A 20,343-nucleotide genomic window follows, 5' to 3' on the forward strand; every position below is an offset into this window, starting at 1 on the left:
CATGGCTTCTGAGTCAGAGGACGAGTCACTATCCACTATTCGTGGATCTTGGGTTGTACTCCCTTGGGTTCCAGCCGAAGGCCAAGATGCCAACGTGGAGGGATGGTGTGAGCCTGCGTAAACTGAAACACTTTCTATTGGCTCAGGCTCTAGTACCCGACCAGAGCGTAGATGCATGTGACGTGGGTACCCTACGGGCGTTGATGACTACCTTTGAAGCCCACACAAGTGGTTTCTTAGGTGTTTCGCACCCCGTTTTTACTTGTTTTTATATTGTTTTTAACTCGTTTTTTACCCCCTTACTTATGGTCGAACCTGGACTAGGGCGTGTGATAGCTCGAAACGAGCGTATCATTTAAAGGGTCCTAGCGTGCTTTACAGCACCGTGTTCTCCTATCCAGAGCTCCTGTGGTCCTCAAAACAGTCTGTTTCCTTGTGGGGGAAAGGGTGAAGGCCTATTTGCTTGTAGAGGAAAGGGTAAAGGCTTTATCCCACATGCTCACTTCACTCCTTGGGGAGTGGGCTACATATAGGGCACAACTTTCCGTAAGCTCTCACTTGAAAGAAAGCTATGGAGGCTCACTCTCCTATATATATATTTCAAAAGGCCGGGGTCGGGGTCGGTTCGGGGTTTTTTCTTTTCAAAATTTTTCTCTAAATAAAAAATCTTTCCTCTTCACAAGTTTGGTTTTTTTCTTTAAAAATGAAATGTAATTTTTTATTTTTATTTTTATATTTTTTTTCAAGATTACTTTTTTCTTTTTTTTTGTTTGGGATAAGTTTTCTAGGGTTTCTTTCTTTGCCACGACGCAGTTCGCACACAACGTAGGCCTGGGGATTCAGAAATCTCCCCTCACACGCAGAAAACCAGAGAACAGAACGCACGCGAAACGAAAAAATAACACAAGAAGCAGAGTTGCAGAAGATAAGTTGCAGAAACAGATTATAAAACATGGAAACACCTCAACAACAAACACACAGTCGCCTTTCCTACAGTGTAAATTTCACTTCACGCAGCAGCCCGAGCTGCAAACTGGAGCTTGGTGCAGGACATCTCCCCGGCAGCAGCGCCAAAAATGTGCGCTTTTGCCGCACAAGTCGTAGCTAGGGACTTGCCGAACACCGTATGCGAGCCACAAATGGCTGCAAGCATACAACCAGGAAAGCAAGCTCAAACAGAATGCAAAGGTGTGTCACTCACCGCTCAAACCGCCGCCGTGAAGGATGCCCGCGTCGCAGCCGTGAAGGAGGAGCCGCCGTCGTCGCCGCTCTACCGCCTCTACCGCGGTGCCGCTACACAGTGCTCGATCGCTCTCTCTCTCTCTCTCTCTCTCTCTCTCACACACGCAGGAGAAGGAAACCAAGAGGATAAGGCAAGAGCACTCTTGTATTCAACACATGAGAATGAGGGTTTTAGGGTTACATTTGACTCTTATAGGTGACTTGGCCGTTCACACATGGGCGTCCATACATGGCCAGCCGATCCTAACCCTTACCCTGCTGATATTCAAGGTGCGCCTCTCATCGACGATCACCCAATCCCTTTATCCTTAACATATGGTGCCGACAAGCCCGGCCCATGACTCAGAATATTTAAATTAATGACGTAAAACATAGTACGTCTCAAAGTCCGTCATAGGTTAACATACCTCAACACCCCCCACCATGTCCACAACAGCTCTACCCCTTTTCCCCTCCCCATCCTCTACACCCCCTCACATTCCCTCTCCTCCTCCATCACCCACACCTCCTTCACCACCTCCCACCCTCAATCTTCACCTGGGCCTCCCCAAGGACTTCAAGGATATACCCACCTTTCCTCGATGCCACTGTTACATATCCGTAACGCCGCTACGGGCACTACCACAAGAGGGGACGGCCTCTGGCTCACCACCCAGCCATAGAGGAAGAATGAGGATTGCCCCTCATCCCCCAGGCTATATAGTGTGTGGCCTGCCGTCCACACTAGCCTGGCCGCCCATGACTCCGCATGGGCGTCCTCTCCCACTGAACCCCGGACATGGCCATCCGGTCTGCCGTCGGTCACAGGCATTACAGCCTACGTGACATTACCCCCCCTTAAGAAGAGTTTTCGTCCTCGAAAACAAACTGGGGAAACTTTTTGGAAATTGCACTACGGTGTTCCCAGGTTGCCACCTCCTCATCCCTATCTCGGTACACTTTATGTCGGGTTTGTCTGTCTTGATACCCAAGAATCCTTTCCGGTTCATGTGGTATCTTTGGTGGAGTGATCAATTCCACCAAAATATCTAGAGAAACTACGTTCTCTAACCCGTGAACTGATTTCTTCAGTTTACTAACATGGAAGACAGGATGAACTTGAGAACTCTCCGGTAACTCAAGTTTGTAGGCTACGTCCCCAATCTTCTTAAGGATTTTAAAAGGACCACAATAGTCGGAGAAAGTTTATCAAACTTTCCTGTTTTCATGGTTTCTGACTACGCAGGAACCTTGAGGAATATAAAGTCACCTTCTACAAAGGTCACCTTTCTTCGTCCTTTATCCGCATAAGTTTTAGCGCGATCCTGAGCGCTACGAATGCTCTCACGTGCAGCTCTGAGCATATCATTCATATCTTCAAGGAAATCCTTGATAGATTGAATCTTCTCCTTTTCTAGGCCTACAGCCATCGGAGATCTCGGCTGGAATCCATACATTAACATGAATGGTGTAAATCCAGTCGTCGCTGAATGCTTGGAGTTGTTATAAGCAAACTCCAATATGGGCAAATATTCTTCCCAATTTGATTGCTTCTTACTTACATAAGAACGCAACATATCCTCGAGTATTTGGTTAACTTTTTCAGTTTGACCATCAGACTCCAGATGATCTACCATACTCATACTCAGAGTAGTATCCAACTTTTTGAAGACTTCCCTCCAAAAATGATTGTTGAACTTTCTATCTCTATCCGACACTATATCTGCGGGCAGGCCATATAGCTTGTAGAGATGTTCAATAAAGAGTTTTGCCAACTCTGGCGTTTTTATAGTTTTCTTCGTGGTAATAAACTTTGCCAGTTTAGTTGTCCACTACCACCCACATTGAGTCATTCCCTCGACTCGTCTTGGGTAAACCGGTAATGAAATCCATGGAAATGCTTTCCCATTTCCCTTGAGGAATCTCCAGTGGATGGAGTAGTCCTCCAACTTAAGACGTTCATGTTTATTGACCTGGCACTTACTGCATTTCAGCACGTAAGTCTGGATGTCCTTAAACAAACTAGGCCAATAAAACTATCTTTTTACTAATGCATAGGTTTTTTGAATCCCAGGATGACCCGCACTTGGACTATCAAAACTATACCCCGAAGACTCGGCTAGCCTCTTCGGACTAACTCTCGCCTCGCTACCCGTCGCACCTACGGCCAGTCTCTTCCGACTAGCATTACGTGCCGGCGAGGAAGGTGGGCGTGGCTGTGACAGTGCGTACGCGTACAGCACGCCAGACCTCTGTAAAGACAGGATCATGCTCACACAAGCCATGATTTGGTATTTCAACCAAAACCCCAAGGCAAATTTCATGTGTTGATTTTGCATCATGTCATTAGCACAGAAGCTAATGTACTGGAGAGCACTCTAGTATCGCAAGTTCTTAGACTATGCTACTAGATATTTGTAGACTATGCTACCATGTTGCTTCACCAACTTGTTAAAACTTCTCCTTGGAAAGCTCTACGGCCATAAGAGAAATAAACTAGAGTCAATCTAATCATGCATCACAAGGATTAGTTCCAAAGTTGAGAGATACTTTCTCTCTTAGAGTAACATCTTTGCACAAGCATATGCTCTAGAATCTTGTTGAGTTTCTAACTACCATCAATCTACGGATGGTTAAACTCCACTCTAACTCAGAGTAAATGTAACTTTTGAAAATTTCCTTTCAAATATAACAATCAAACTTTATATCTCTTATGCCATACTATATCTGCAGAGGCAGATCATATAGTATGTGGAGATGTTTGATAAAGATTCTTGCACCACTACGGGTGTCTGGAATTACATCCATTCACTTACAACTCTTTGTTGCTATTACCAGATATATCCCTTCAAGTATTGTCTGGACTCACACAACTATTCGAGTTTATGTGATATTTGAGGATATCCCTCCTTTCCCTCAAGAAAGGTTTGTCCTCAAAAACTCTACTCTCAAGCGGACTACGCGCTAGTGTCATAGGTCCAAGAACAAATCTAGACCGTGTTTAATATCATATGTTATATTCTTGAGTCCTTCCAAGAAACTTTAAACATCTTGGAACGAAGATGTGGTATAGTGTCTACGCACATATGGTGGTACTATTGATAAACTGCTTTGCAACAGATCAGTGGTTTCACACTTGTAACAAAGTGCTTCATTGTTGCATATTATTACCCTTCATAAGCGGTTACACACTTATGAATCATTTGGGTGGGTCGTACCATCTATCAAGAAAAATTCCAAACTACTAATAACCACATTATCAATCCACAGATAATGACTGAGCTTGCTGCGAAGCCATAGGTTGCTAGATAATTTATGGTAATTACACAAGCCCAATGTCTCATTACATCATACATTCAATATAAATGCAAACATCACAGTACTTCGTGATGATAAACTTAGGAATTTCATCCTATCCCTGTTTGGTGTTGGTATGAAGTATAACTATGAGAACATTATTTGCTGCCTCCTCATCATAGCGGCAAAGCTACCTACCCATCACAGGTGGCAATGTCTACCAAGCTATAACCAATGACTAGCAAATAAACGAGTACTCTTGTAAGAACTTCATAACCATATCTCACACCCAATTCATAATCACTACAGATTAAATGCCAGGGCTTGCAAAATTGAATGTAGGTAGAGGGGATCATCAAACTACGGATGACCTCGACAACTCACTAGGACTAGTGATGTGTAACTTTAAGTTACTCCACTCTCCTTGTTATTCCATACCATCGAACAAATCGGTCCCTCGATTTGAGCAACGTCAACATATTTATGAGTACCTCGATACTCATGGATTGTGGTTCGGTAATTTAAAATGTTGATCTAGAGTATCTTTCACTCGAGGATCTTAATTTTATTAGCAGTTATGTATTAGTAGTGAGTAACTACGTACCCACTATCATCACACTAGTGAGTAACTACGTACCCACTATCATCACACTAGTAGCTCCATACTAGTCTGTGAGTAACTCCGTACCCAATGGCGTACCTCCCCCGAGTACCATATACAGCCATCTATAACAAGATGCTTAAGTCACTTGCTGCTAAGAAGTGACTACACAAATTGACCCCTCCATTGCACATTGCAGTGCAAATTCTGGTATTACAACACGAATTTCTGGACGTCCTTATCATAGAGGTCAACTCAAAAACTAGTGCATAGGTCTTGTGGAGTCTCGGCTGACCTAACCACACCACTGGTGACTTTCTACAAAAAATGTGGCGCCGAAGTCACCACCTATGTACTTTAACTCCGTAAAGTACATGGTCTCATCTATCATCTATGGAAAGTTGTAAAACATTCCTGTGATGGATTTTTATCACCCTAAAATTATTGTGCACTATTTTAGTGTGAAGAGCTTTTTTCCTGGGTACCATGGTTCACCCCAAGCTCATCTTTTGCTAAATTCTCCGATTTAACAAAAGATATGTCTGCCTCCGAACACTCCGGTTCAGCCCCAGACTTTGAGTTTACTTCTTAACACTCCGGTTAAGTCAAAACTCACCAGATACAGTAGGATTTACCACTAAGCTCTCCGGCTTAGCCTTCTATCCTAACTCAGCCCGAGTTTATGTACACTTCATATGTCAGATCCGATACTAACAACAACCAGGCTCATCTGTAGTGAGATACTACTCACTATTGCCATGTAAAACCTTATTAAATCCTAGAAATGCTCCACTCATTTCCCAGGGGTCATACGACTTATAGGGTTTACACGCACATGAACTTTGTAAGCAAAATAGCCTGTCATGCAATATTACAATTGCTTATGTAGGAAAGTAATATATTTCCCAAATTCATATGGTAGCAACTAAAATGTGCTCACAATCGCACACTTATGTTGAACATAGGCAAGACTACGCTTGAAAAATGCTATAGGGCGTCCCCCATGCATGAAACTGTCCAACCAAGCTAGTCTTACTGCTAACCTCTAGATTTAGATCACTCCGGAACTAAATCACTCTGTTAGCACTAGCACACCATCATGGTCTTGATACCTAGAGCTTCTCCGAACTCTGTAACTGGGTTTTATCCCAACTTATGGCTATAATCTTCAAAGTTTAAATTTTATCTTGCACACTTTATCACTACGGACAAGTGTACATACAGACCTGCCAAAGAGTCAAGTTACATGCACAAGCCTTGGCGTCCCATTCCACCAAGACTACAATCGATTCCGTGAGAATTGGATGTCCCATACCATCAACAAATTACCACCAAACCAATTGATGTGACATATAAAAAGGCTCTTTCCCCCCTCGAAAGATCACCACAAACTCTCGAGCAGTGGGATGTCGACGCATGGCAATAAAAAGAAGAGAAAACCATGCTAGTAAGTTTAAGAACATTTCTCTTCGTCGATCAATTCTATAAGGGCATTGAGCATTACATCTCAAGACTATACCCCTTCAGATTTGTTTGTCACTACAAAACAAACACAAATTTGTCCGAACAAAACTTTAACTCTAGCAAGACGACGCTCGCAAAAGTGGAAATTGAAATCTGGTAAGGCTACGCTCCCAAAGTCTAACACTAGTCATGTCTAGAGAGTACGTTGCTAATGGGGTCATGTGATCAAGGCTTCTAGCAGGTAATCGACAAACGCGACCTCAATCCCAGCTATCTTTAATGCCATTGACCAATTTTAGAAGTCATGACCATGGCAAGACTGCGCTTGCAAAAGTGTTTCTACGGACTACACTTGTTCGTCACAATGGACCACATCCAAGTAGACATTTTTCATTGGGTCTAAGCACATTGGAGTCACGAACTTCTTCTTGTGAACTTTCAACAAGAACAATGTGTCTGATCTGCTCTCATATTACTTTGTGGTAAACCACATGGTTAAACCACTAACAGAGAGAATTTATATTATGTATTTATGTATTGTCAACGAATACTTCTCGAACTACGCGAGAACATTACCATCGATTTCCCTCTTTCCACCTTAAAAAAAATTCTAGTGCACTACGGCACAATGTGGGTATGAGTGCACTTACGACGTGACACCAACATGTGCACGCCATGACATGACTTGTGTGTGCAAGACTGTCAATGGTTCAGCAGACATGGGCACGCTACGGCACCCTTAGACGTACGTGCACCGCACGAGCAAGTGCGTTATGCCACAAATGGCCAGGTGCACTACGGCACGACTGTGCCACACTTCTCCCAAAGATATAACTCCAAGTGTTGGTGGGGGGTTAGTGTGCTACGGCACATATATTCGTCTACTACACCATGAATGCAAAGCATGTGCACTACGGCACGAATCAGACATGAGGGTATACGTACACTACGACACGATTGGGTTGGACTCTACCAATGCGTCCACAACTGGTACCAAACATTGGAGGATGCAGGCATTGCGCATATTCTCGCGGGCTACGATCATAGACGTGTTCACTAGGCACAACGGCCATAGAACGGCTTTGTCTCGAAGGACTCGGCACTACGGCCGTGGGATTTGTCTCTCTCTTAGCACGCGACGCTATGGCCGTGTGAGGTGGGTCTCTTTCGTGGAAAACAGGCACTACGGCCACACGGCGCGACGGCCGTGTTGGGTTTGTTTCGCGGGGTGTGCCGTTGTTTTGGGTGTTATTTTTTTTTTTTTTTAAAATAAAATAAAAAAATAACGGGCCGGGCTGGCCCTCGCCGCTTCGGGCGTGGCCGCCCGCCCATGGGGAGCGTTCTTAGGGCCGAGTTTCTGGCCGCCGCCGTCCGCTGGCTGGCCGCCTGCTGGGCTGGCCGCCCGTTTCATTTTTAATGGAAAGAAAAAAAGAAAAAATGAACCATTAAAATATATGGGGGGGTTTTTTTTTTTTTCTGGCCGTTAGAGGGTTGGCTGGCGTTTGCTGTCCGTCAGTCGCGCCGGGTGGTGGCCCTTGGCCGTCGTTGGGCTGGCCGCCCGATGGGCTGGTTGCCTGGGCTGGCCGGTTGGGCTGGCCTGGCCGCCGCCTAGGCTGGCGGCCGTGTTGCTCTTCGCCCCCCCTTCAGACGGCGCACTTCGCACGGGCACAGGCTTTCACCAGTTATCTACAGCAGCGGCAGAGTACAGCACATTTCAAGGGCCCTCAACGCCGCTCGGCCAGCAACTGCATACAGCAGTCAGAGATGGACGAAGCACTCCCCCACTCCCCACGCTCTTCAACGCGGCTCTTCACTCCCCAGCAACTGCATACAGCAGTCAAAGATGGACGAAGCACTCCCCCACTCCCCACGCTCTTCAACGTTTCCAAGGCCGCCTGGCAAGCCCAATTTCAAAAGGGGGGCTGCTGTTCGCCTTCCCCCCACACACAGTTCAACGAAATGCTTTTCGTTCCAGAAAAGCTTCAACGAATTCTTTGGCAGATAAGTTTCATTACCAAACGAAATTTTATTTCGCATAAAACTTCAACGCAAAGAAAAAACGAGCTCTTACCTGCAAGAGAGAGAGAGAGAGTTCTTCCCCTCCATTCTTCCATGGCTGCCTCCCTCCACACCTTCCATTCGAGATAAGGATAAGGAGACGAATGGTCGAAAACCATAGAAGTAAAAGATATTATAAACATTCTCTGTTTATTGCATTGTGCATTGTACGTTTCACTTGCCAGCTCTCTCTCTAATATACTATAATCTTATATAAAAAAGGTAGAGAAAACTCCTAATAGCTATAAGGACTAATCTATCATTAGCTACACTAACCAAAAATAGATGTGGCCTTTGTTAGAGCATGTGGAGGTATTGTGTTATTCTTGATAGTGGTAAGCTGCTAGGGGAAGAGAGACTTAATTCATTCCTACTAGGAGAAGTTGTGTAAAGTAGAGTGTCGTTTGAATTTGCCAAGGATGGATGATGGATCTAGTGAACGGTTAGCATTATGTGCACTTGTATAGAGTAAGCAAGTGAATGAGTCAAACGACACTCTACTTTACATAGGACACTCTACTTTACACAGGACACTCTACTTTACACAGAGCCAAACTCTACTTCACACTTTACTTTACTCAACTCTTGAGACAACAAATCATGGCCATGACACTACAAATCTCATAGCGCACACCTTGGCAAAGCAAGAGAGTGAGTCAAACGACACTCTACTTTACACAAGTCTCATAGCATACATCTTCACAAATGACTCTCTACTTTACAGAAGTCTCATAGTGTGCACCTTGCCAAGGGACACCAAGTGGTTGTACACTGTCATGGTCATGATTTGTTGTCTGAAAAGTTGATGAAAAAGTTGAAGCTCATGCTAGCTATAGAAAGGCTATGTGTAAGATAACCAAGTGGATAATGTGCCAAGGGACACCAAGTGGTTGTACACTGTCATCGTCATGATTTGTTGTCTGAAAAGTTGATGAAAAAGTTGAAGCTCATGCTAGCTATAGAAAGGCTATGTGTAAGATAATCAAGTGGATAATGTGCAAGAAGCTAAAGCTTGTAGAAGAAGATGTTCTTTTGGTCTGTTCATCAAGGATAATGAATCTTGTTAAAAGGGTGAATGTCACTAAAATTGTTGGACAGTCAATTAAAGACATTGGCACCAATTGAAAGGCTAGAATGCTTAAGGACAAGATGTTCATAGAAAAGCATTATGCTCGAGGACAAGTTGTTTGAAGGATAGCACCTATAAATTTATGGTGGATGATTAATGCACACAGTCACTCACTGACGGTCTAAGGCATGACTAAAGGAAGGCCTGATTCATATGTCAAGCCAAGCTAGCTAGAGAGGGCCTATTAGTGTGTATGCTTGAGGGACCAATTAGTGCAAGTCCAGATTAGTAGGTATAGACGTGTGCTCACACAAAGTACCATTGGTAATAGGTATATGGTTGGGTGGTGAGTTATTATCATGCCATGCTACTTTTTTATTCTAGGTCTTCTTCTTCAAAGTTTTAATCTCCTCGCTGTGTGTGTGAACCATGCTCTAGGAACTTGGGGGCATGCTAGGAGAATAACAAAGAGCATTTTTTTTTCAAGATGCTTGGTAACCAAAAAGTAAAAAGTATCAATTGACACAAGGCTTCCAGGGAGAGCTAGCATATAATAGAATGTGCACAAGTTTGAGTTTTGATGGCCTTATAGGTTGTATTTGACCTTTTAAATGGAAAAATAAGTAAAATTTGGGGATGCTAGGTAACCCAATCTTGTTATTTTGAATGGCATGGGTGCCCATCAAGAACACCCTCCATGTAGGAATTTACGCTTAGGGCCACTTTTTATGGGATCTAGTTACTTGAGGCCCATAACCGGGGCTAACTAGGCCTCAACTATGCCTTTCATTGAACACCAAGTTTCCACAAGGTTATGAGGAGTTGGGTATAGCCTCAACTTGCACCGTAAAGTTACAACAGTTAACTTGGCTCCCTCCCATCACGCGTGGAAAAGTGTCGCTATACATAAAGGCCTCAAGTAACTTGGGCCCATGGAAAGGTGCTCTTATATAGACTCAAGCCTCAACTTTGAGAGAGAGAGAGAGAGAGAGAGACCTTGAGGATTGAGTCTTAGCTGTTGTCGCTTGGCAATTGGTTTGGCACGAACCCCGGATAGGTTTTTATAACTAAAAACCTATAAATTTTATTGGTTTTTGTAAAGACGAGTAAATTCAATCGCTTTTTTTAAAAAAAATTTTAACAGGAGCTGGGTTTTTTTCTAGCACTGCCGCGGCCCGCCTCCCCACATTTAAGCTTTCGGGCAGTGCCTCCCCGCATTAAGCTTTCGTTGCTGCCCATACGACAGCCATTATGGGTGTAGTCTGCCCTGCCATTCATAGCCTCTAGTAAAGGCTTCTGCACGATGTGTGAATGCAATCTGTGGCCCCTTCATGTAGCCTCTATTTGGGCTGTGTAACACTGCAAGATGAGAGAGAGATAGATAGGTAGAGAGAGAGAGAGAGAGAGAGAGAGAGAGATATAGTTAGTTTAGGTCTCCACGAGAGAGAGAGAGAGAGAGAGAGAGAGAATTGGTCTGCCAGAGCGCTTCTTTCTAAATCAGCATCTTCTCTGAGAAGCTAGGACAGGCTTTTGCAAGAGTGGAGCTAGTCTCTGAGAACTCAAGGTTTTCATGGCTCCTAAGCGAAAGGGCGGGCCTCGCAAGGCGGCTGCAACAGCAGACAAGCTCCCCTCTGAAGATGTGGTGAAGCAGGAGGTCTCTGCTTCTGCAGAGGAAGCCATAGCTGCCGAAGAAGAAGAAAACAAAGCAGAAGCTGAATCGCTCTCCAAGAAGACCAAAGTGGAGGAGAAGAAGAAGCGAGGCCGTAAGCCGAAAGCTGCAGCGAAAAAGGCTGTCGCTGCAACGAAGGACAGTGCTGATGATGATGTTAAGGACTCGGGCGAATACGAGGAAGATGCTGTGGATGAGGAAGCTCTGGATAGCGACAAGGTGATTGTCATAGAGGCAAGGTATGCAAGCTGTGTATTCTGTGAGCTTCACGAATGCTCAGCCACTATGGGTTTCGGGTGATAATCAATACCATATCGTGGAGTTATGTAACCTGCGTATGCTTTTTAACGTCTGTGAGTGCACGCCTAGTATTGGTGTAGGTGTTATGACATGGAGGTTTAATAGCTGTACATGCCCTTGCGCTTTGCGAGTGCATGTCTAGTATGGTCTGCATTCCATGGAGGTACGATGTTGTGAACGTCAATCACATTTTGGGGCTTTATCATTGCACGGAAAGCATGGGTTTAGATGGTAGTTGGTGTTGTTGCTTTTGATTATTGATACAGAAATTCGTATGCATGGATATTGAATTGTTGGTCAAATAATTCATAAGAAGGGTTCAAGGTTTGATGGACCGTGGCAAGTTGTCAGAGGCTAATGTATTCTTATGGATTATTGGTTGGATTTGTATGATAAATGTCTAGTATTGATGGATAGTTAGTGTTGGTCAAGCATGTTGTTAGAGGGTAAGGTTAATCATTGATAGGTTTGGTAGCATCTAGACTGGAAATTTACCTGTTGCTAATTTTTGGTTGAGGAAAAGTACTTTGATTTTTTGATAAGCCATTTTTTCGCGCTGATACAGATGCACTCTTTTGTATCTGTAGTAAAGAGTGCAACTGTTTCAAGACTAGGGCTGCCAAGGTGCAGACAGGTTTAACCAAAGCCATTCCTGGAATTGAAGTGCTCATTAACCCGGACAAGGTTGGTTGTTCTGCTTGTACTAGTATAGATCTTGGGGAGGCTTGGATTGCGTGTAATACCATCTTCTCTTATTTTGTCTTGCCACAGCCAAGGAAAGGCTGCTTTGAGGTGCGCGGCAAGGAGGGCAACATCTATTTGTCGCTGCTGGTAAGTTCTGCAATCTATATCAATGTTGTAAATATGAGGGCACACAGAGGCTTGCGCATTTAAGTCCTACTGCTCTATCTTAGGGCTTAAAGTTTACAGTTGAAGAGTGCGTTACAGCCCTTGATCCTTGAAGAGATGGGCTCACTAGTCTTATTGGGAAGGCTCGCATTGTTGCTGCATTGCAGCCTTCAATAGGGGGAAATGAGGGGAAGCTTGTTCCCCTACTTAAGCTGGTTTATATGTTCTGCAGTTTGCAGAGAGTATAGTTATAATAAAATCTGTGGCATTAGACTGATTTGCCTTTTATGGTTTGTTGATAAGGGCTTTTTTTAGTGTGATAGAGCTGGCTTCAATTCTTAACTTCTAGAGACCTGCTGTTACGGTTATTACATTTAACGGTCGCAATTGAGCCCCACTTTTTACAAGGGGAGAGGCATAAAGGAATGTTTTTGGTTCCCTTCTTTGCAGTTGAACGGTCATGATTGAAGGGTAGGCCCATTGTGAACTTTGTGAAGTATGTATGACCTTAGAATGGGCCCTGAAACACTTCCTCTCTTTATTGCATTTTTTAAATGTAGATTTGCTTTAAATAAAGCCTCTATTTTTGACAGGGAATGCCAAGGCCCTTTACCAAGCTGAAGAGTTTGGACATGGACAAGGCTGTTCAGGATATTGTCGCAAAAGTGAAGTGATCAAAGACGATATTTGCTGCTGCTTCTACATTTTCATCTTTCATGTAGGCTTATTATGAGCTAATGCTTTTGCGTGAGTATCAGAGCCTTGACTGCTTGACAGGGGGGTGTTTTTGTTTGTATTCTGTAAATTTTGACTCATGAATGTTTAACTAACATTTACCATACTGCCTAACCATATGCATCGAAGATTGATGATGTGCGTGAAACCTAAAAGCATTTGAGTTGTTTTCTATTGATGTTTTGGGGAGGAGGAGGCCATGGAACCTCTTTGGTGTACGTGTATTTATCCGATCTCTCTCTTCCTCCTACTTCTGAGCAGTAGCAGCTAAAGTAACATCTTTACGCATCCCAAACATAAATTGCAAGTCGTGCAATAGGATGTAGTCCAAAATGGCATGTTAAGTGTTGATGGCTATCATTCTACGATAGCGGTGTTGTTTTTGAGGTCAAATAGCCTCTGTAAATCGTTGATGGTTGGAAAATGCCATCACTCAAGTCTCTCCATGAAGAATCAATTTGTGGTTGTGTTGCTCTCGGTTTCCCATCGAGAAAGTGGGAGTAAGGGATAATGAAAGTAGGGGTTTCATTTTCTCATTCACATCATTTTCACATTCATTCACATCATCCCACATCATTTTCACATTCATATTATCCCATATCATTTCTACATTCATTCACTTCATTCCACATCAATTCACATCATCCCACATTAATGCACATCATTCACATCATTCCACACATCAATCCACATCACTTCACATCATTCCATACATCAATCAATCACATCAATCCTCATCAATCCACATCAATCCAATTTCTACAAACAAGATGGTCTATGTTCGCTTTGAGCAAATCAGTTTGATTATCAACTTTTCTTAATCTAGTTATCAGATTCAGGTTAAAAGTACAGTTACTGTACTTTTCATAACTAACAAAACTTTCTAAGTCTACTTGGCTCAGTTAAAAGTAATTTTTTCTCGACTCAATTCAATTAAGTCTAAATTTATGTTCTTTTTTGGACCCTCGATCCTTTTAAGAATTTCAGATTCCTTTCCCAAGGAATCCAGGAATAAGTTAGTTTACAAGTATTTACATTTCATCCAACTAAGCATATTTCTAGTCTTTTTCGGAGAAATCCTTTTCTCGTTCAGAGTGTACCCAAGATTCTATTTCTCGAGAATTTAGACGTATACTTCAATTGTCCAAAAGTTAAATATGTTCACGATTCCTCTTTCTGATTAAAATTTATCCATGTTTTTTTGATGCATTTCTATGAATATTTTCACATTCTTTTCTTAATATTCTCAAAATAAAATATGCTCAATATTCTTCTTTTTGAATAGAAGATTTATGCATGTGATCTTATGGGATTTACAAAATTAATTAAATCCATAATTTCTCTTTCGGCATAAAACATTTATGTACACATACTAATTTATTTTTTTTAAATGAATTATATTAATAATCCTTTTTATAATTCTCATAAATTGAATGAATCTAGGAAAATTTGTGCATAGCTTTCTTTATTTTTTTGGTAAATGAATAATGCTCAACCCTTCACTTTTTGCATAAAATTTATTATGTGTAAATTAATTTTCTAATGATAAAAATTTTACCATAGCTTCCCCACATTTTCTATAAAAAGAGAATACTTAAAGTTTATGTTTTAGCATAAAATTTAATTTATGAATAAACCTTTATTTTTTAATGATAAAAGTTTATCATAGTTTTTTCACGTTTTCTACAAAATGAAAATACTCAAAATTTCACATTTAATATAAAAATTATTTATGCATACATTCAAATTCATTTTCTAAAAAATTTACCATAGCTTTCATGTATTTTCTATGAATTGAGAATGCTCAAAATTCTACTTTTAGAATAAAATTTATTATGCATAAACTTTCATTTTCTAATGATAAAATTTTACCATAACTTTTTCGCATTTACTATGAAATGAGAATGCTTAAAAATTCACTTTTAATATAAAAATTAGTTTATGCATAAGTCTAAGCATAAACATAAATATTACTTTGTTTAAACAATAACATAAATAAAAAAAAGCATGGTTTTAAGAGAAAACCCATAAAATAAAATTCTTCTAAGCATGAGAGAGGTTAGGAAGAAGATTAACATAAAACAAAAAGAATAAACTTCACTATTTTAAGCTTACCCTTGGTTTGCTTGATCTTTACCTTGCAAAAGTTGTGTAGCCTTTAAAGAAGAGGCTTGGCCACCAAAAAGAGGGTAATCTTCAAAGAAGAAGAGGTTTAGTGAAGCACCAACACTTCACAATGGAGGGAAGATGAAAATACACTAAAATGGAAATTACACTAGCATGGAATTACTCTAAGATGAAAATACAAAGGAATGGCGGTCTATTTATAGGTGAGATAGGCCACCAACCAAGCCCAACTGGGATCAATTTGATCCAATTTGGACAAGTTTTAGACTAGTTTTGTTCACTTTTTGATCTAGTTTGGAAGAGGAGAAAGATGAAATATCTAGTCACTTTATGATTTTTTTTGAATAAAAAAATGCTCCTTTGATGTGATTTCTAGGTGCCTCCTTGATGGCCTCTTCCCATCCCCCTGAGGTGTCACAAGGCCTCCCAAAAGTCTCCTAAAATATCTGAAAACTCATAGTTATGGAACCTTCACCTTATTTGAGCCTTTCTTTATTATTTTTTTTGAAGAATTGTAAGTTTTTTTATTTTTTATTAATTTTTATTTTCCAACCTTATGGATAAGGGTATCACAGTTTTAAAATTCACAATAATTTAATAAGGCTTAGAACTTTAAACTAGGGGACTCCTTGGTTCAGCCACCACTATCCAAATCTAATGCAACTTAGAAATTTTTGATTAAAATTCTGTTTCAAGGGATCTCTTCCTATTGACTGGAAGAAAATACTTATCCAAAAATATTTTAATTTTTTATTATCTCTCTCTAAAAATTTTCTCTCTCTAGACCAAAATAGGGTTAAACAAGATCTTTTTCCATTTTTGAAGGGGGGGATGATTACAAGAGACTGAAGGGGAGGTTCTTACATCTTTTCATCATCAAAAGCTGGAGGGAGGAATCTTACATCCTACCCCACTTAAAAAACGTGAGATGTCCTTATCTCGCACAGCTGGAGGATAATCTCTATGTGCTAAATATTTGGAAAATCTAGCATGCCACTTAACCTTACCAAGGAACCTCTCTAGTTGCTTAATGTTCTAAGGAGCAAACATTTAAGACATGGCCTCCACTTTAGCAAGATCTATGCCAATCCTTGGGCTAACACTATGTCTATCAGTGTTCCTAATCTTACTGCAAATGCACACTTGGTTGGATTTAGCTTAAGCCTTATATCTCTGCATCTCTGGAGACACATCCTCAAATAATAGATGTGCTTTGCCTTATCTCCAGACACACTGAAGTCATCTACAAAATCTTTCATGAAGTCTATCAAGTAGTCATCATAGAAGATCTCTTGCACCATTCTTTGAAAAGTAGAAGGTGCATTTTTCAAGCCAAACATCATGACAGTTGCCCAAAGACACCCCACTCAATGATAAAAGTTATTTTCTCCTTGTCTTCTTGTATATTCCTGACTCAAATCAGACTTTATCTAAACCTAATTCAGAATACATAGAAGTAAGAGTGAAATCAGAATACACATGTAGATAATAGAACTGGATCCGAATGCCATTACAGAGCGCAGACAGAACTCCCTAATGCATCATATCAAAAACACAATAGTACGGCTGATTAAAAGCCCGCATCAGTTACAAGTGGTTATAACCGCATTCCTTCATCGGAATGTCCCAAGACATAATGAAAGTCCGACTAAGGTATTTTGCAAAAGGACTTACAAAAAGGAATTGCTAAACTTGAAAACTAAAACAAAGTAAAGTAATCTATGGTATTGTAAGTAGAGCCCTAACACTGGCACAGCCCAGTGGCCTGAGCCTGACCAGGCGGACCCGTTTCCCATAATCCCTTGATCCGACCAAAAATCCTCTATTGATTTAGGATAGCTGCTTCCTACTTGATAGCAAACGGTAGTGCCTGGAACCAAATCCAAGGTACCGTATTTCTCGAAATCTCTGCATCATCAGCCAAAGGTCTTGACATCTTCACCAATTCAAACTGATTTTCCGTCTCCTCAGATGTACTAACCATCCAATTCTGACTCTTAGCCATATCACCTCCTGCTGCAACCATAGGCGACAATGCCTCTTGTCCTCCTATCTGAATATCCACTGCAAACACACGAGATTCCACTGGAACTGCATCCTTAACCTCCTGCAATGTCTGCTGTAACAATTGATTAGACAGCTTCATATTCTCTGCCTCAAGCTCTTTAATCCGCATGACATATTCCTCATCCACTTCAGAAGTAAACATAGCCTTCACCTCCTGATAAGGCTTTGAAATCCATTCCTCCATTTTCAACAGCAAACCTTCCCACAATTCTAATGCATGCTCTGTCACACTGCTTTCTTCATCACTTCAACATCTTCAGTTGTTGCTATTATTACTCCTTGAACTTGATTCTCTTCCAAGATTTCCCCTTCTAACTCTGATAATGCAGCAATCCGAGACTGTAAAAACTCGTTCTCTGCTTAAACTACTGCCACTTTGTCCATTGTCTGAGTCCACTCAGACCTGCATTCTTGCTTAAACACCTCTGTCCACTGTCTGAACAATGCTGTGTGGAATTCTGCACACCCAACAACTCCTCCTTATGTTGCTTCCTGAGCTGAACATTCTGCTCCTTCAACTTCTCTATTTCCTTGCGCATGCCATCCAATCCTGCTGCTTCATGATCAGCTAGCTGCTTTTCCAAAGCCTCCATAGCAGCGTTCTGTCTCTCTCCCTGCTTAGCTTGCTGCCTTATATAATGCTGTACTGATTATAACTTTGTGATGACCTCTTCAGGTCTCATGGCTACATCCAACCCTAGATATGATCATCTGAACTGCTGGTGTTACAGGAGTAGATGGTACAGAACTCCCTAAAGCCTGCAATGCCAATCCGCCAGCGCCCTTTCGTTTTGGCATCTTTAATTTATATCTGATGATAGTCGATTTAGGCTTGCTACCCCTTGCTTTATCTCCCTCAACAAACACCACTAAAGAAGGCTTCTTTTTAGCCACTGCCTCTAGCACCTCCTGCTCTGAATATCCGGTAGCAAGCAAATCCGCTTCAACAGTTGCCTTCATGCTTGACCCTGCCATGTATTGCAACTTTCTCTTGAGGTTTCCACCATCCACCACAGGCTCCTTCATGGTCGCCTTCGGCTCTGCATGAGTAGGATCAGAACAAAGCCAATCCCTATATGTAAATAACCCGGCCATGTATGGGGCTAGACGGTCCACCGAAACTTGCCTTCTTTTTATCCCGAAGCCTTGCATAAAACTGCAATTTCTCATGAAGAAAAGAACCCCAATCAATACTCAATCCTTTTTTTGCACTGTGCAGCACTGCATAAGATTCCTTACTCATATACAAATTTTTCACCAACAGGCACACCTTGGATAAAAACCAGGTACACTGCACTTGCCTCTGTGGAGATGCATTCCTAACCATGAAATACCCCTTTGTACCTTCGGGAGGACCAAACTCCACCCTCATCATCCCTTTCTTCATTGCCGTCGGGATAGAATTACTGCGGGTTTGGGGCATGTCTAGCAGCGCTAAGCTTCTCCTAAGCTTCTCCTAAGCTTGTTCAAGCGCTCCAGCTGTTCTACGGCTGCCTTCTGCATGGCCCGCTCAGAAATAGGACACTTACTAATTTGACACTCAGCCCCGTCAACCACCTCAAGAGTTTCAAGTGGATATTCCATTCCCACAACTCGAAAACCCCCAATCCTCATTTCGATGTGATTTAGACATTTCACACAAATCAAAACCATCATTTTGAAATTTAAAAATTCCAAACGCCACGTCAGCACAAAACACGCCGACGCCTCGGATCCTCCCTTCGGAATCACCCCTTCACATACTGCGGACATGATCTCCACTTCATTCCGCTGTGTATCCGTTGAGTCAACATCGAACCTTCTATCCAGACCTATTTCATGAATGCCCTTCTGGCCTGGGATAGCTCCATAAAATTTCTTGAGCTTGAATCCATTAACTGGTTTCAACACCTCCGTTCCAAAATAGTCTGTCAATTGGAACGTGCCTTGCCCTAAATCCTCTGTAATTTTATAAGGACCCAAATACCTAAGTTTGAGCTTACCAGGATGTGGTCCCAGCTTTGAATTATACATCATAACCCAATCACCCTTCTGAAAAATTTTAAACTTGATCTGCCTTGCTATCCATGCTTGTCTCCTCTTTTGTATCACCTCCACTGTAAGAGCACTAAGTAGTCTATCTTCATCCAGCTGTAATAGCTGCTCCTGTGTGTGCTTTAATGACTCCTCTGATGACAATCTATATTCTAAAGAAATCCTCAGTGTCGGAACCACAAACTCCATGGGAACAACCGCTTCTATCCCATACACCAATCGGAATGGCGTCATGCCAGTCGACACTTTGAAGGCAGTCCGAAAGGACCACAGAGCTGAATCTAATTTATCATCTCAATCCTTATAGTGATCTGCCACTATTTTCTTCAAGATCCTGAGCAAAATCTTATTTGAACTCTCCGCCTGTCCATTTGCCTGCGGCGGATGATACGGGGATGATTTCTTGTGTACCATCATGTGAGTCCTTGTCAGCTCCTGAATTACTGAATTTAAAAAATGTGTCCCTTGATCAGAGACCAATTCCATAGGACATCCAAACCTAGTCATTATGTTCTTGTATAGGAACCTTGCTACACTAGCTGCCTTGTTATCTCTCAAAGCCACTGCCTCTACCCATTTTGTGGCATAATCAGTAGCCATAATCAGTAGCCATAATCAGTATAGCCACTAGTATATACCTGGTACCTGTTCTGCTAGCTCTTGGCTTAATTGGTCCTACAAAGTCAAGCCCCCATTTCTAAAATGGTTCCAAAGGCATTATTGGATGATCTTGCATTCTCTCCGATGATCCTGGCTGTCCCATTTTCTGACACTGTAGACACTCTTTGGAGAACTTATGAGCATCTTTAAGTACAAGAGGCCACCATAAACCAGCCTGTAGGATTTTTTGAC

The 20,343-nt window shown here is 41.9% G+C and overlaps 2 protein-coding genes across 2 annotated transcripts; one reads left to right on the forward strand and one right to left on the reverse strand.

Moving 5' to 3' along the window:
• Nucleotides 1-10,917: 10,917 nt before the first annotated feature.
• Nucleotides 10,918-13,400, forward strand: LOC147630884 (uncharacterized). The gene is made up of 4 exons (XM_086808966.1): nucleotides 10,918-11,618; nucleotides 12,267-12,363; nucleotides 12,451-12,510; nucleotides 13,122-13,400. The coding sequence occupies exons 1-4, from the start codon at nucleotides 11,281-11,283 to the stop codon at nucleotides 13,200-13,202; spliced, it is 576 nt and encodes a 191-aa protein (XP_086665092.1). The 5' UTR covers nucleotides 10,918-11,280; the 3' UTR covers nucleotides 13,203-13,400.
• Nucleotides 13,401-19,785: 6,385 nt separating this feature from the next.
• On the reverse strand, nucleotides 19,786-20,091 carry LOC147630885 (uncharacterized). The gene has a single exon (XM_086809943.1). The coding sequence runs from the start codon at nucleotides 20,089-20,091 to the stop codon at nucleotides 19,786-19,788; it is 306 nt and encodes a 101-aa protein (XP_086666069.1).
• Nucleotides 20,092-20,343: the final 252 nt, after the last annotated feature.

This window comes from Cibotium barometz, chromosome 15 (assembly GCF_041138505.1).
Source record: "Cibotium barometz isolate CiBa-2024 chromosome 15, ASM4113850v1, whole genome shotgun sequence".
NCBI lineage: Eukaryota > Viridiplantae > Streptophyta > Polypodiopsida > Cyatheales > Cibotiaceae > Cibotium > Cibotium barometz.